The sequence below is a fragment of the Leucoraja erinacea genome, chromosome 14 (assembly GCF_028641065.1).
Source record: "Leucoraja erinacea ecotype New England chromosome 14, Leri_hhj_1, whole genome shotgun sequence".
NCBI classification, from domain to species: Eukaryota; Metazoa; Chordata; class Chondrichthyes; order Rajiformes; family Rajidae; genus Leucoraja; species Leucoraja erinaceus.
In genome coordinates this window covers 24,748,168-24,764,052 of record NC_073390.1, presented here as the reverse complement: position 1 = coordinate 24,764,052, position 15,885 = coordinate 24,748,168, and the positions used below count along the sequence as shown (strand labels likewise).

General features: G+C 44.5%; 1 protein-coding gene across 3 annotated transcripts in view; it reads left to right on the top strand.

Moving 5' to 3' along the window:
• Positions 1-264: 264 nt before the first annotated feature.
• Positions 265-15,885, top strand: part of LOC129703418 (deleted in malignant brain tumors 1 protein-like) — a 32,681-nt gene continuing 17,060 nt past the window's right edge. Inside the window, exons 1-6 of one of the 3 annotated variants that reach the window (XM_055645838.1) lie at positions 265-331; positions 1,707-1,813; positions 9,194-9,505; positions 10,550-10,873; positions 12,436-12,750; positions 15,228-15,542. In XM_055645838.1, the coding sequence (XP_055501813.1) occupies positions 1,777-1,813; positions 9,194-9,505; positions 10,550-10,873; positions 12,436-12,750; positions 15,228-15,542 (1,303 nt within the window). In that variant the 5' untranslated portion in view covers positions 265-331; positions 1,707-1,776. Of the gene's footprint in view, positions 332-424; positions 1,814-9,193; positions 9,506-10,549; positions 10,874-12,435; positions 12,751-15,227; positions 15,543-15,885 lie in introns of those variants that run through there. The other 2 variants (XM_055645841.1, XM_055645840.1) reach the window with 2 other exon arrangements.

Below are 15,885 nucleotides of genomic sequence, written 5' to 3'. Positions count from 1 at the left end.
CAAACAATGCGAACTTTAATTCAACCACAGACCTGCACCACTCTGCTGCCTGCACAGCCCCGCTCTTGCTAATCTTGCAGAATTATCACACCGTCCCCAACCAGAGATTTACAAATGAAAATAGAAGCACATGAGCTGCAAATCCGATTGTAGAGATGTTGCCTGGCCCGCTGTAAGATTTACAGATAACTAGTTACTGTTGGCAACGGCTGCACAGAGTATTGAGATGGTTCGGTAAGATAATCGCTGACAGGCAGCGCGAGTGTGAGCCTGCGCCCGCGCCTGCGTGTTGGAGGCAGGCATGGCCGTGGACCAAAGAGCGAAGCAAAATGTAAGTAACCAAATACGTCTTTCTTGCGACCAAATAAGCAAAATAAAGAGGCTACAGACGCTGGGAACTTGAGCAAAACACAAATGAACTCAGCGGGTTAGGCAGTATATGTGGTGGGAAGTGGATTGGCAACGTTTAGCGTTGGGACCTCTCTTCAGTCAAACTGATTTCGATGACGAGCCCCGATCTGAAACATAGTCTGTCCATTCCTTCCCCAGATGCCGACCGACCCCTAAGTTCTGCTACCACTTTGTTTAAGTAAGATATAAAGGCTGTTACTCCAGTTGTCTCAAATTTTCTCTTCTGGCTTCCCCAATGACGCGCCGCCATTTGCACGTTTTTGGAGTGCACGATCATTAAACAATGAGGGGACTATTTATTTCCGGAGCACGACTTTTCTGGAGTCCAGGAGAGAGACGTTTGGCAACTGCGGAGCACGTTAAACAGATACTCTTTCCGCGGGTTAAGCAGATGCAGACATGCTAGGTTATGCCAATAGCGTCACACTCTCAAACAGGTGCGTGCGGTGAATAACCGCGAAAGTTTCCAAATGTTCATCAAATAACCATGTTCTAGAGGAAGCTCGCAGGGTCAAAGAGCATATGGGGAGGCAAATATATGGTGGACATGACCCGCGTTAACATGTGGCTCCACAGATATTGCTTTGGCCTCTGGATTCTTTCAACAATTTGTTTTGTTCCAGATCCCAGGAATTGTAGACTCTTGTGCTTCCAAATGAGTTCATACGTCATAGGATCAGAATTAGGCCTGTCGGCCCATCGAGCCTTCTACGCCATTAGATCACCGCTGATCTATCTTTCCCTCTCAACCGCATTCTCCTGCCTTCTCCCCGTAAACTTTGACGCCCTTACTAATCAATAATTTGTCAATCTGCGTTTTAAAAACACCCAATGACTTGGCCTCCACAGCCGTCTGTGACAATGAATTCTACACATTCATCACCCCCTGGCTAAGGAAATTCGTGTTCATCTCCTTTCTAAAGATACCTCCTTTTATTTTGAGCTGTGGCCCTTGGTCTTGAACTCTCCCTCTCGTGGAAAAACTTTGTTCGCATCTACTCTATCCAGGTATTTCACTATGAGGTATGTTTCCATGAGGTATCCCCCCGCCCCACCAGGTAAACACCAGCGAGTATAGACCCAGAGCCGCCAAACGCTCATCGTAAGTTAAGTAATGGGTCTCGGACATATGCAGTGCAATACATCGACTACAATCATATAACATATCGGTATGAACATAAGGAAGCAATGCGTTGCAGAAATGAGAGAGGGGAAATGTTACCAATAATCTGGTGTTTGCTTGCATCCAACTTGCATAATTTTGTATTATTTTACGTTGGCATTCTGAATTTAAGGGCGAGAGACACAACGAAACACGTGCCAGTGACGTTGAAGGAGGAGGGGAACATCTGAGTTCCAGATAACATGGACCCTCACAGCGAAGAGCCGGAATTTTCCAACGGTAATTTCTAGAAAGAAGGAGGAACATGGGTGGAGTTGAGGCGCAGCTGGTAGAGCCACTGCCTCACAGCTCCAGAGACCCGGGTTCGATCTTGAACTCGGGTGCTGTCTGTGTTCAGTTTGCACGTTGTCTCCGTGACCGCGTGGGTTTTCTTCTGGTGCTCCGGTTTCTTCATACGCTTTCCAAAGACGTGCGGGTTTGTAGGTTAATTGGCTTCTGTAAATTGTCCCTCGTGTGTAAGCAATGCGAAAGTGAGATAATATAGAACTAGTGTGAACAGGTGATGGATGTTCCGCGTGCAGTCGGTGGGTCGAAGGGTCTGTTTCCGTGCTACATCTCTCAATTCAATTCGTGGAGAAATCTAAAAAAATAGATTTTTAGATTTCTAGCAATCTCTGAATTGATTCTGGGGAAAGGATCAAAGGATAACAACAATAGTTGGATAGAGTTGGGTTATTAGTGGCTGGGGTCAGGTGGTCAAGTTTAGATTTATTATTAACACAGTTCAGTGTAAAATGTGGTGTTGCATGCTATCCAAACAGATCGAATAATACTATAGATAAATTCAGTCAATTCCAACTCGAGTACTGTGTAGAAAGGAACTGCAAATGCTGTTTTTTTTATAACCGAAGAAAGATACAAAGTGCTGGAGTAACTCAGCAGTTCAGCTGGCATCTGTGGAGAAAAAAGATGGATGTCGTTTCGGGTCGTTTCGAGTCTGGAGAAGGGTTCCGGCCGGAAACGTCACCCAACCTTTTTCACCACGGATAATGCCTGAACCGGTTCGTTATTCCAACATGTTGTGCCTCTCTTCGGGAAAAACCAAAATTGGTAGAGGAAAGGGAAATATATAGAGTGCAGAATATTGTTCTCAGCAATGTAGCTCAGTTCCAGAGACAGGGTCCAATGTCCGCAATGGGGTAGAGAGAAACCGGACAGTATCCTACCTTATGGAAGGACCGGTCAGAAGTCTGATAACAGAGGGGAAGAAGACGGTGTATCCTGGGATATTGATTTAGGACATTTGAACGTCGGCAGAATCGGGAGTGATTGGAAACTTCGAAACTTCAAGTGTTTGGCAGGATCCGGATTCATGACCAGGGTGAAATATTGCTGAAGAAAGTATGCTGTTGAGAAAATTGGATTTACTATTTACAATATACATCAATGATTTTGATCTAGAGATTTAAAGTAACATTAGCAAATTTGCAGATGACACAAAGCTGAGTGGCAGTGAGGAGGATGCTATGAGAATGTGACTTGGACAGGTTGAGTGATGGGCAGATGCATGGCAGATGCAGATTAATGTGGATACATGTGAGGTTATCCACTTTGGTAGCAAAAATAGGAAGGCCGATTATTATCTAAATGGTGTCAAGTTGGGAAAAGGGGAAGTACAACGGGATCTGGGGATTCTTGTTCATCAGTCAATGAAAGTAAGCATGCAGGTACAACAGGCAGTGAAGTACGTGAATGGCATGTTGGCTTTTATAACAAGGGGAGTTGAGCATAGGAGCAAAGAGACCCTTCTGCAGTTATACAGAGCCCTAGTGAGACCACACCTGGAGTATTGTGTGCAGGTTTGGTCCCCTAATTTGAGGAAGGACAATCTTGCTATTGAGGGAGTGCAGCGTAGGTTTACAAGGTTAATACCTGGGATGGTGGGACTGTTATATGCTGAGAGAATGGAGCGGCTGGGCTTGTATACTCTGGAGTTTAGAAGGATGAGAGGATATCTTATTGAAACATATAAGATTATTAGGGGTTTGGAGGCAGGAAATGTTCCAGATGTTGGGGGAGTCCAGAACCAGGGGTAAACCATTTAGAACGGAGACGAGGAAACACTTTTTCTCACAGATTTGTGAGTCTGTGGAATTCTCTGCACCAGAGGGCGGTGGAGGCCGGTTTTCTGGATACTTTCAAGAAAGAGCAGATAGGGCTCTTAAAGATAGCAGTGTCAGGGGGATATGGGAGGAGGCATGAACGGGATACTGATTGGGGATGATCAGCCATGATCACATTGAATGGTGATGCTGTCTCGAAGGGCCGAATGGCCTACTCCTGCACCTATTGTCTATTAATTGATAAACAGTAATAATATCCGTATTCTGATAATTAGATGTGAACAACAATTAAAAAGCTTTCGCCGATGGTTTGGGATAGATATGCATGAACGAATAAGACTAGATCAAAGGAAGGTCAGTCTAAAAAGGGGCCCGGATCTGAATGGTCGCCGACCTACATTCATCTGAAATGCTGTCTTACCCGCTGAAATACTCTACCGGGTTGTGTCTTTTTTTGGAAACCAGTTATTTGTGTCTGCATATAAGTGAGGCCACAAATAAATATTTCTCACCTGAATCATCAAAGATAAAGGGCACTGCGTGTGAAACATTTAGAAAGGGCACTGCACTGCGTGTGAAACATTAAGGAAACATTTAGAAACTTGTAATTCTGGGGCTTTACCTTCACAATATCCAGAATTTTAGAACTCACAGGAGCAAATTCGATCCATGTGATATGAAGCCAAGATTTAAAAAAGAACACGAGGAACTTATTTTTTAGATGGTGGTGGATGTATGGAATGCGCTACGAGGAGGCAGTTGAAGCAGGTTCTATAACAACGTTTAAAATCAATTTAGATACGTATCTGCGTAGGCTAGGTTGAGAGTAATGGGGGCCAAACGCAGGCCGGTGGGACTAGTGTTGACGGAGCATGTTGGTCGGCGTGGGCAAGTTGGGCCGAATGGCCTAGCTAAGGTTCTATGACGCTTGTTTAAGGCATGACTCAAAGCGGTTTAATGATAAACAGGAACTGCTCGGATCATTTTCATGTCTATGGTCACTGGAAGTCACACGCCCCACCCCTTAAAGATTGTTATTGCAAACGTTTTGCCCAAAATGGTAATAGTGTTTGCTATTGGCGTATGGATTCCCGTAAGCTCAGTAAAACTTTCATAGCTCATTGCCAGCCGATATTTCACAGTATTCTTCCGGTGAATTAAATGAGCGCCGTCTAGCAGGAAGCTGCGCTACATTTTTCCAAAGATCCAGCGGTGGAATTCGCTTTCGTCCAGCAGATGCTGCGGCTGTGGATACTCGTGCTGGCCCTGCGAATCTCAAGTCGAGCACAAGGTATCGAGCGATACCGTGGCGCAGCGGGTAGAGCTGCTGTCTCACAGCGCCAGAGACCCGGGTTCGATCATGACCTGGGGCGCTGTGTGTGTGTGGAGTTTGCAAGTTGTCCCCTTGACCTCGTGGGTGACCGCGTGGGTTTCCTTCGTGTACTCGGGGTTCATCACACGTCCAAAAGCTGTGCGGGTTTGTAGGTTAACTGGCCGAATGCTGCCCGGATTTATCATGTTTAGGTTTAAATGTAAGTTTATTAGTGAAAAGCTATGTTTTGCAAGCAATTCAAGCAGATAAGATAGACCATACATACATACAATTAAGTCAAATTCAAGTACAATATAGAGAGCGAAGGGGGAGATACTGAGTGCGGAACATAGTTCTCGGCATTGCAGCGCATGAGTTCCAGAGACAAAATCCAATTTCCACAATCGGGGACAGGTGATTCGGGTAGTGCCTTCGTTTATGAAAGTTCCGGGAGCTTTGCTGAGGAGTGACCTGACTCCTTGTATTGGTATACACATAATAAATAGAGTGCAAAGAGTGGGGTGGAAACTACAAACGTTTGCTCTTAACAAAGATTTAAGCTATTTGTTTAAAAAGGAACTGCTTTGCTAGATGGATTTTATAGAAACATAGAAAGAAACGTAGAAAACATAGGTGCAGGAGTAGGCCATTCGGCCCTTCATCGCCATTCAATATGATCAGGGCTGATCGTCTAAAATCAGTACCCCATTCCTGCTTTTCCCCCCATATCCCCTGATTCATTTAGCCATAAGAGCTACGTCCATCTCTCTCTTGAAATTTAGACGGAATTAGTGGAAGAATTATTTGACCCGGAGGGTGTTCGCAACCGGAAAAGAAGAGCCTAAATCAATATTTATATGAGTTCTTGAAATGTCGAGGGATAGACGGGCAGAGGCTCAGTAATGGGTAATAGGTTTAATGTCGACACGAACATGATGGGTAGTATTGATGTTTTCGTTTCGTACGGCGCTGTAACTCTACGAATCCATTATAGGACTTACTTGATATTTTAAAATCATATTTGTGTCATTGTCTCTGATGTTAACGCGCATAAGGTATCTTGGTAATCTTATTGGAAAATGTCATCCATATCGGAAAAGTTTATATATAGTTTATATATCTTCCATATATTGTTTATGGAAGAATACCGGAACAAATGCAGCTCCAATATTGAGAACATAACGGAGGGAATATTAAAACATTGAGAAGTTAGGGTGAATGCACAGAGTCCTTTACCCAGAGTGGGGGAATCAGGGACGTGAGGCCACAGATTTAAGATGAGAAGAAAATAATTAATAAGAACCTGAAGGACAACATTTTTTCGGTGGGTATATGGAACAAGCTGCCAGAGTAGAGAGTTGAGGCAGGTACTATCATAACGTTTAAAAACATATGGATAGATACATGGATAGGATATGTTTGGAAGGGCCAGATACAGGTCGACGGGACCACTGTGGTTGGGGAATGATGGTCGGCGTGGCAGGTTGGGCTGAAATTACCGTTTCCACAAAATATAGTTATTTTCACTATACCAAAATGTAAATTAGATCCAAATTTGTCTTGGTTAGCGAAGTCAATGTGTATGGTAGTGAAACGTCTGACTAGAGGTCTGTGACCAGTTGGCGGATCATTCTGGGGCTTTACCTTCACAATATCCAGAATTTTAGAACTCACAGGAGCAAATTCGATCCATGTGATATGAAGCCAAGATTTAAAAAAGAACACGAGGAACTTATTTTTTAGATGGTGGTGGATGTATGGAATGCGCTACGAGGAGGCAGTTGAAGCAGGTTCTATAACAACGTTTAAAATCAATTTAGATACGTATCTGCGTAGGCTAGGTTGAGAGTAATGGGGGCCAAACGCGTGGGACATGTAATGGTGGGACTAGTGTTGACGGAGCATGTTGGTCGGCGTGGGCAAGTTGGGCCGAATGGCCTAGCTAAGGTTCTATGACGCTTGTTTAAGGCATGACTCGAAGCGGTTTAATGATAAACAGGAACTGCTCGGATCATTTTCATGTCTATGGTCACTGGAAGTCACACGCCCCACCCCTTAAAGATTGTTATTGCAAACGTTTTGCCCAAAATGGTAATAGTGTTTGCTATTGGCGTATGGATTCCCGTAAGCTCAGTAAAACTTTCATAGCTCATTGCCAGCCGATATTTCATAGTATTCTTCCGGTGAATTAAATGAGCGCCGTCTAGCAGGAAGCTGCGCTACATTTTTCCAAAGATCCAGCGGTGGAATTCGCTTTCGTCCAGCAGATGCTGCGGCTGTGGATACTCGTGCTGGCCCTGCGAATCTCAAGTCGAGCACAAGGTATCGAGCGATACCGTGGCGCAGCGGGTAGAGCTGCTGTCTCACAGCGCCAGAGACCCGGGTTCGATCATGACCTGGGGCGCTGTGTGTGTGTGGAGTTTGCAAGTTGTCCCCTTGACCTCGTGGGTGACCGCGTGGGTTTCCTTCGTGTACTCGGGGTTTATCCCACGTCCAAAAGCTGTGCGGGTTTGTAGGTTAACTGGCCGAATGCTGCCCGGATTTATCATGTTTAGGTTTAAATGTAAGTTTATTAGTGAAAAGCTATGTTTTGCATGCAATTCAAGCAGATAAGATAGACCATACATACATACAATTAAGTCAAATTCAAGTACAATATAGAGAGCGAAGGGGGAGATACTGAGTGCGGAACATAGTTCTCGGCATTGCAGCGCATGAGTTCCAGAGACAAAATCCAATTTCCACAATCGGGGACAGGTGATTCGGGTAGTGCCTTCGTTTATGAAAGTTCCGGGAGCTTTGCTGAGGAGTGACCTGACTCCTTGTATTGGTATAAAAATAATAAATAGAGTGCAAAGAGTGGGGTGGAAACTACAAACGTTTGCTCTTAACAAAGATTTAAGCTATTTGTTTAAAAAGGAACTGCTTTGCTAGATGGATTTTATAGAAACATAGAAAGAAACGTAGAAAACATAGGTGCAGGAGTAGGCCATTCGGCCCTTCATCACCATTCAATATGATCAGGGCTGATCGTCTAAAATCAGTACCCCATTGCTGCTTTTTCCCCACATCCCCTGATTCATTTAGCCATAAGAGCTACGTCCATCTCTCTCTTGAAATTTAGACGGAATTTGTGAAAGAATTATTTGACCCGGAGGGTGTTCGCAACCGGAAAAGAAGAGCCTGAATCAATATTTATATGAGTTCTTGAAATGTCGAGGGATAGACGGGCAGAGGCTCAGTAATGGGTAATAGGTTTAATGTCGACGCGAACATGATGGGTAGTATTGATGTTTTCGTTTCGTACGGCGCTGTAACTCTACGAATCCATTATAGGACTTACTTGATATTTTAAAATCATATTTGTGTCATTGTCTCTGATGTTAACGCGCATAAGGTATCTTGGTAATCTTATTGGAAAATGTCATCCATATCGGAAAAGTTTATATATAGTTTATATATCTTCCATATATTGTTTATGGAAGAATACCGGAACAAATGCAGCTCCAATATTGAGAACATAACGGAGGGAATATTAAACCATTGAGAAGCTAGGGTGAATGCACAGAGTCCTTTACCCAGAGTGAGGGAATCAGGGACGTGAGGCCATAGATTTAAGATGAGAAGAAAATAATTAATAAGAACCTGAAGGACAACTTTTTTTCGGTGGGTATATGGAACGAGCTGCCAGAGTAGAGAGTTGAGGCAGGTACTATCATAACGTTTAAAAACATATGATAGATACATGGATAGGATATGTTTGGAAGGGCCATATACATGTCGACGGGACCACTGTGGTTGGGGAATGATGGTCGGCGTGGCAGGTTGGGCAGAAATGACCGTTTCCACAAAATATAGTTATTTTCACTATACCAAAACAAAATGTAATTTGTCTTGGTTTAGTGTATGGTAAATTTGTCTGTGGTTAGCGGAAGTCTTTGTTGTTCGTAATGTATCGTATGGTGGTGAAACGTCTGAACTAGAGATCTGTGACCAGCACAGCTTTGGCGGAAATCGTGCTTTTTTATGATCGGCGTGGTTTTTGGGATTTGTTTACAACGAGGCATAATTGTATATCGGATGATGGGGGGGGTCTGAGAGCGAGGGAAAGCAAGTATTACTTGAAATTAGATAAATCAATATTCCTACCGATACGTTGTAAACTACCCAACCGAATATACTTCAGGTTATGTAAACCGCTTTTCTCTTGCCTTTTAAAAAAAGATTTTAGACAATTGAGATTGGTGGGACCGCATGAACCTTGTATCGGAGATTTAGAGATTCGGTACAGAGGCCAGTGGATGTCAGTCTGCACCACCCATTGGGATGAAAGCTATGGAGAAATCGTCTGTAGACAGGTTGGATGCAACGTCTACGACGCGCTACAAATCAAACCTATCTCGCGCAAAGATGGGCCGCTTTTGCTGAACAAGGTTCAATGCAACGGAACTGATATTTCATCCTCGGGCTGTTCGTTCACTGTCTCCAACGCGGAGGTCTGCGAAAGTAGGACGATTGTAAGCATCTATTGTAAAGGTAATTATATCGTTGAATTTTGTTAAGTATTCTGGTTCATTTAACTCATCGTTCGCGTTAACGCTGCCAAGAGGTTCTGTATTTTTTACAAGCACAACCCGACATACTTGAGCAAACCATGAAGTGTTGGAGGAACTCAGCGGCTCAGGCAGGATTTGTGGAGGGAATGGTCAGATGACGTTTCGGGACCCTTCTTCAGACTGGAATTGTGAAGAGAAAGCTGGAAAAGAGAGGTGTGGGCGGGACAAAGTCTGGGAAGTGATAGACTGGGAGATGATCAGCATATGAGTGGATAAAGGCTAGAGATGAAAATGACACAAAGGGTTGTCAGATTATGGAAGAGGGGTGAAATGAAAAGCCAAAGGGAGAGATTTGTGAGGAAGGGGCCAGGGAGAAGGAGAGGGGTGAGGACATTCTTACATCGGCACTGCAGTTGCAACTCAATCGCAGTATTGTCCTGCGCCAGGAAGGAGGCAGATTAAGCGATAAATGTCACTGCTTATCTTTGACCAAAATAAAATACCTGCTAGAAATGGCTTCTGATAATAGGCCATTGTCAGTTACAATTGGAATGCTATTATGCTGGTAATTGTTCCTCCCTGGTTACGCGTTGCTGTTTCGCACAATCTCTCGGGTCTCTGCGCTGCGCCTCTGGGCCGCCTCTACATTTGTAGTGATAATTTCGATCGCTGATTTAACCCACTCACTGCGGTATGTCTATACTGAGACCATTGTTTTATTTGTACAATGACCTCTTGTATACATACCCACCCACTCATCCCCTCGACCCCATTCACATTTCAATTAGTAGACGCAAGGAACTGCTTATGCTGGAATCTTGTGAAGAACACAAAGTGGTGGAGGGTCAGAATGTCAGGCAACATCTCTGTCGACAATAGAGTCTGACGAAGTGTTCCGACACGAAACATCGCCTATCGATGTCCCCTAGAGATGCTGCTTGACTCGCTTAATCGAGCACTTCCATGCGTTTCAATTATTCGGGATTTAAAGAGCAACTAAAGAGTACTTTCTGTTCTTTTACAGTTGCGGCACAGCGCCTGGTACTGGCGGATGGAGGCAGCCCTTGTGCAGGGAGGGTGGAGGCGAGCAATAATGTTCGCTTTTTCGTCACCATTTGTGGTCGGGGATTCGGTATGAATGAGGCTCGAGCGTCGTGCAGCTACCTAGGCTGCGGCGACGCTGTCTCTGGATCAGGAAACTCACAGTTCGGAGTTGGAAAGTGGCCCATGCTGCAAGTTGCGATTCACTGCGATGGCACCAAGGACGTTCCCTGGAAATGTGAAAGGAAGGCCCTGGCTCACCCCAACTGTTCTGGGGAAACGGAAGCAGCCGGGATTGTTTGTTCGGGTAATTTACATTATGATATTTTAGATGATGACGCAAGGAACTGCAGGTGCAGTTGACGTTTCGGATTGGGGTCTGAAAAGGCATCCTGACCCGAAACGTCCCCTGTCCACGTTCACCAGAGGCGCTTGTGACCCGCCGAATTACTCCAACAAGAGTAACAACCTCACGGGTGACAATTCATTGAAACGTCACCTTAAAATCAACAAAATCTCGCTTTAATAATAATAATAATAATAATAATAATAATAATAATAATAATAATAATAATCGTATTCGTTTTTTAAAAAAAAATGTATATTGAATCTAAATAATTTATTTCAGTTAATTCACTTCGGGTTCCGAGGGACAAAGTGCATACAGATCAAATGATCTACTGAGTTCTCAAAAATTCTAATGCTTCTCTGTAATGGATTTTAAAAAAGACACAAAGTGCTGGAGTAGCTCAGTGGCTCAAACAGCATCTCTGGAAAACATGGATTGGGGACCCGCTGTTTTACTCCAGTTCTTTGTGTCCTATTGCAGATGATGTCCTGGCATCGCCACACTGAATACCAAATAACTGGGCATGAATTAATTATTTCCAATTAACACACGCTATTGAATTGTTTCCTATTAAATATATAATTCCAATTAAAATTCGAATATTTAATGACTACCAAATTCAAATTCCAATTAATATTTCTAATTAAACTCGAAATGTTGTCAATTAACACACACTATTGAAATCAGTATGAAGGGTGACGGCTTTAAGTGAGCATTTTGCCGCTAGTGTAACTAAGATCATCCATCTTTAAACATACATAATAGACCACGTGCTGACTGAGCTCTTAAATTTCAAATATATCTTTGCAATGGATTAAATATTTAGAGGAATGATTAAATAGCTGCTCATATCAATTAAATCAGTTATATTTATTGAATATCTACATTTTGAGTAGTTTAGAGAAACACCATGGTAACAGGTCATCGGCCCATTGATTTAGCGCCGACCATCGATCACCCGTTCACACTAGTTCCATGTTATCCCATTTTTTCACCCACTCCCTTGCACACTGGGGACAATTTCCAGAGGCCAATTAACCTACAAACACGCACGTCTTTGGAAAGTGGGAAGAAACCGGAGCACCCAGACGCACGCGTTCACAGGGAGAACATGCAAACTCCTCGCAGATAGTACCCGAGGTTAGGATCGAATGTGGGTCTCTGGCGCTGTGAGGCAGCAGCACTACCCGCTGCGACAATGTGCCGCCATCTTCAAGCCACTAAGAATATTAACTTTCAATTGTCCTAAATTCCTCTTGCTAAAATTTCGGGGCTGGACGAAGGAACCCTCCCGATATATTGCACTGGTGTTGTACCGGCATCTCAGATCGTATCTTTGTTCCTGGGGATTTCAATAAAAAGAAATATTAAAATGCAGAGGGAAAATCGAACAAACCTGAACTATGTTCGGCGAAGTAATTTGTCTTGTGGAATTAAGCAGAAGCTATTTTGTCAAACAATTTACTTTGTGCAAAGACGCATACGGTATTTAAAGATATTTTACCTTCTAAAAATGACAGGGCATAGAGAGCCCAGGCTGGTTGGCGGATCCGACCGATGTCATGGAAGACTTGAGATTGTGCATGGAGCGACCTGGGGCACCGTGTGTGATTGGCATTGGGATCTGCAGGATGCACGGGTGCTGTGCAGAACATTGAAATGTGGGCAGGTGATATCAGTCATCGGGGGAGCATATTTTGGAGAGGGCAGTGGTCCCGTGTGGCAGGAGGCATACGGATGCCAAGGCAACGAGGCATCCCTCTGGAACTGCGCCTCAGCACCACGCCCCCAACACACCTGCACACACGAACGTGATGTCAGCGTCATCTGCTCAGGTAGGTGCTTCGTTCGCTCTTGCACGTGGATTCAGGTAGAGTAGATAATCCTCAGCAAAACAGTCTGAACAATGAGTAGAGAGGAACTGCAGATGCTGGTTTATACCGAAGATAGACACAAAGTGCTAGAGTAACTCGCCGGATCAGACAGCATCTCTGGAGAAAATGGATGGGTGACATCTCGGGTCAAGACGCCTGGAGAAGAGTCCAGACCCGAAACGTCACCTATTCCTTTATATCTCTATCTCTAGAGATGCTGCCTGACCCGCTGAATTACTCCAGCACTGTCTTTTGTGTAAACCAGAATCTGCAGTTGCTTCTTTCTACAAATTACTTCGTTAATCAACTGGGCAGCTTTCGGGAATGTTTGACTCATCACCAAACTTAAAATGCAAAGTTAGGGTGACAGGTATACTGAGCTAGGCGATTATACTAATTTAGTTTACGCTAACACTCCAAATGGCCTTTGGTAAATGGCACCATTCATAAATGTTGATAGTCTCATTGATCCATGGCATCAGACTTTAGACTTTAGTCGTACAGCGCGGAGGCAGGCCCCTCGGCCCACCGAGTCCGTGCCGACCAGGGGGCAACCCGTACACTAGCAATAGCCTAAACACTATGAAAAGTTTACATTTTACAGGAGGCAATTAAACTACGGACCTGTACTTTTTTAAAAAAGTGTGAGAGGAAACCGGATCACCCGGAGAAAACCCACGAGGTGACCGGCATAACTTACAAACTCTGCACAGGCAGCACCCGTTGTTAGGATCGAACCCGGGTCTCTAGCATTGTGAGGCAGCAATTCTACCGCTGCGCCACCGTGCGGCCCCAGTGCCCCCAGACAGCAGCTAAGATGTATTCAACATTAATGCAGAACTGACATATTTATCAACCGCCTTCAGTCTTTTGCAACAATTCATTCCAAAGATTAATTTTCACCTTCTCTTACATAAGTACTAACACTTCCTTTTACATTTATCGCACTTCAGTTTTGTTCGAAAGGACGTTGATCTGGAATTGGAGACACGGGGAACTGCAGATGCCGAAATCTAGCGCGTCGGAGTAACTCAGCGATCGGGCGTGGCCTCCAACGATACTGTGTGACTTGATTAATACGGTTCACAAGTTCACAAGTTATAGGAGTAGAATTCGGCCATTTAATCATGGCTGATCTCTGCCACCTAATCGCATTTTCCTGCCTTCTCCCCATAACCCTTGACACCTGTTCTAATCAAGAACTTGTCTATCTCTGCCTTAAAAATATCCCCTAACGGCGGCCCCCACAGCCCTTTGTGGCAACGAGTTCCACACATTAACTGTCATTTGACTAAAGAGGTTCACCCTCACCTTTTTAAAGACCTTTAATTCTGAGGCTATGGCCTTTGCTCCTAGGCCCTCCCACCAACCGAGACATCCTTTCCACATCCACTCTATCAATGCCTTTCATTATTCTGTAAGTTCCAACGAGGCCCTCCCTTCAACCTTCTAAACTCCAGCGAGTAAAGGCCCATTGATGCCAAACGCTCATCATATGCTAACCCGCTCATTCCTGGAATCATTCTTGTTAACCTCCTCTGGACCCTCTCCAGAGCCAGCACATCCTTCCACAGATATGGGGCCCAAGTTTGCGCACAGTACTCCAAATGCGGCCTGACCAGCACCTTATAGAGCCAGCATCACATGCCTGTTTTTGTATTCCATTCTTCTTGATATAAATGCTAGCATTGAATTTGCCTTCCTCACTACAGATTCAACTTGCAAATTATATTTTTGGGAGTTCCGCCAAATCCCGTTGCACCTCCGATTTCTGGATTTTCTCCACATTTAGAAAATTGAGATTTTAGTGGGTATGGGGAGAAAGCATGAGAACGGGGTTCAGAGGGAGAGATAGATCAGCCGTGATTGAATGGCGAAGTAGACTTGATGGGCTGAATGGCCTCATTTTGCTCCTATCACTTATAAACATGTATCAGCCGAGTTTTTTATTGCCACGCATACCGCGATGCAATGAGAACCATTGTCTGTTTCTCCATAAATCCTAGCTGACCTGTTAAGGATACTCACGACCCATCGATTTATTTAGCATGTACAGTTTATCGGTTCGGAAATTAATCTACAGATGTCCTAATACTTCTATTCTTCTCCATGTTCGTGTCATCCCAACCTGACCCCCCCCCCCCCCCCCCCCCCCCCCCCCCCCCCCCCCCCCCCCCCAACTCATCGTTATCCACATTTCCTTCCCTCTCAATAAGTGTGTCTCCACTTGCAGTGTGTTACAGTGCTGCTTCTATCAGCTTTACAGAAACCCATAGGACCTGTCTGTGAATTGACCGCACGTGGGTGATTTCCACGTCCAAATCCGCTGCAGAACTTTTCCTAATGATGACTATTATTTTAAAGGATTAAGCAGGAACAGATTTCCAAATGGACTATATGACACCTCGTGTTTCGTGTTCGTTCTTTTAACTTAAAAGGTCAAAAGGGGCCGCGATTAGTCGGTGGCAATGACAGCTGTTCGGGAAGAGTGGAGATACTGAGAGATGAAATCTGGGGGACGGTCTGCGACACGTACTGGGATTTACAGGATGCGGCCGTCGTCTGCAATCATCTACGTTGTGGAGTTGCCTTATCAGCGCCTGGAGGAGCACTCTTCGGTGAGGGAAATGGTTCCATATGGAAAGATATCCACGAATGTCGCGGCAATGAGATGCGTTTGAATGACTGCCTCGTTTCATCATGGGGCCACCGTCCGTGCACACACAAGAACGATGCCGGCGTCATCTGTTCCGGTAGGTGATTTGTCAAGTCTCAGGTCTCAGGCTCAAGATTGTGTAGTTGTAATATGCACCGACAACGGAACCATTTGATGTTAAGTATCATGCAAGAAGGGTTTCGGCCCGAAACGTTGCTTATTTCCTTCGCTCCATAGATGCTGCTGCACCCGCTGAGATTTTCCAGCATTTTTGTGTACCTGCTCCCTCTGTTGAATCACCAGGGGAGGTGTAGGTTACGCCCCAACGCTTCACTGAGTATTTGAACTAATAAGGTTGGCTCACCAACAATCTGATGACATTTATTTTTGCCAATGATGAAAAGGAACTGCAAAAATCAGGGATAAGAAATAAATTGAAA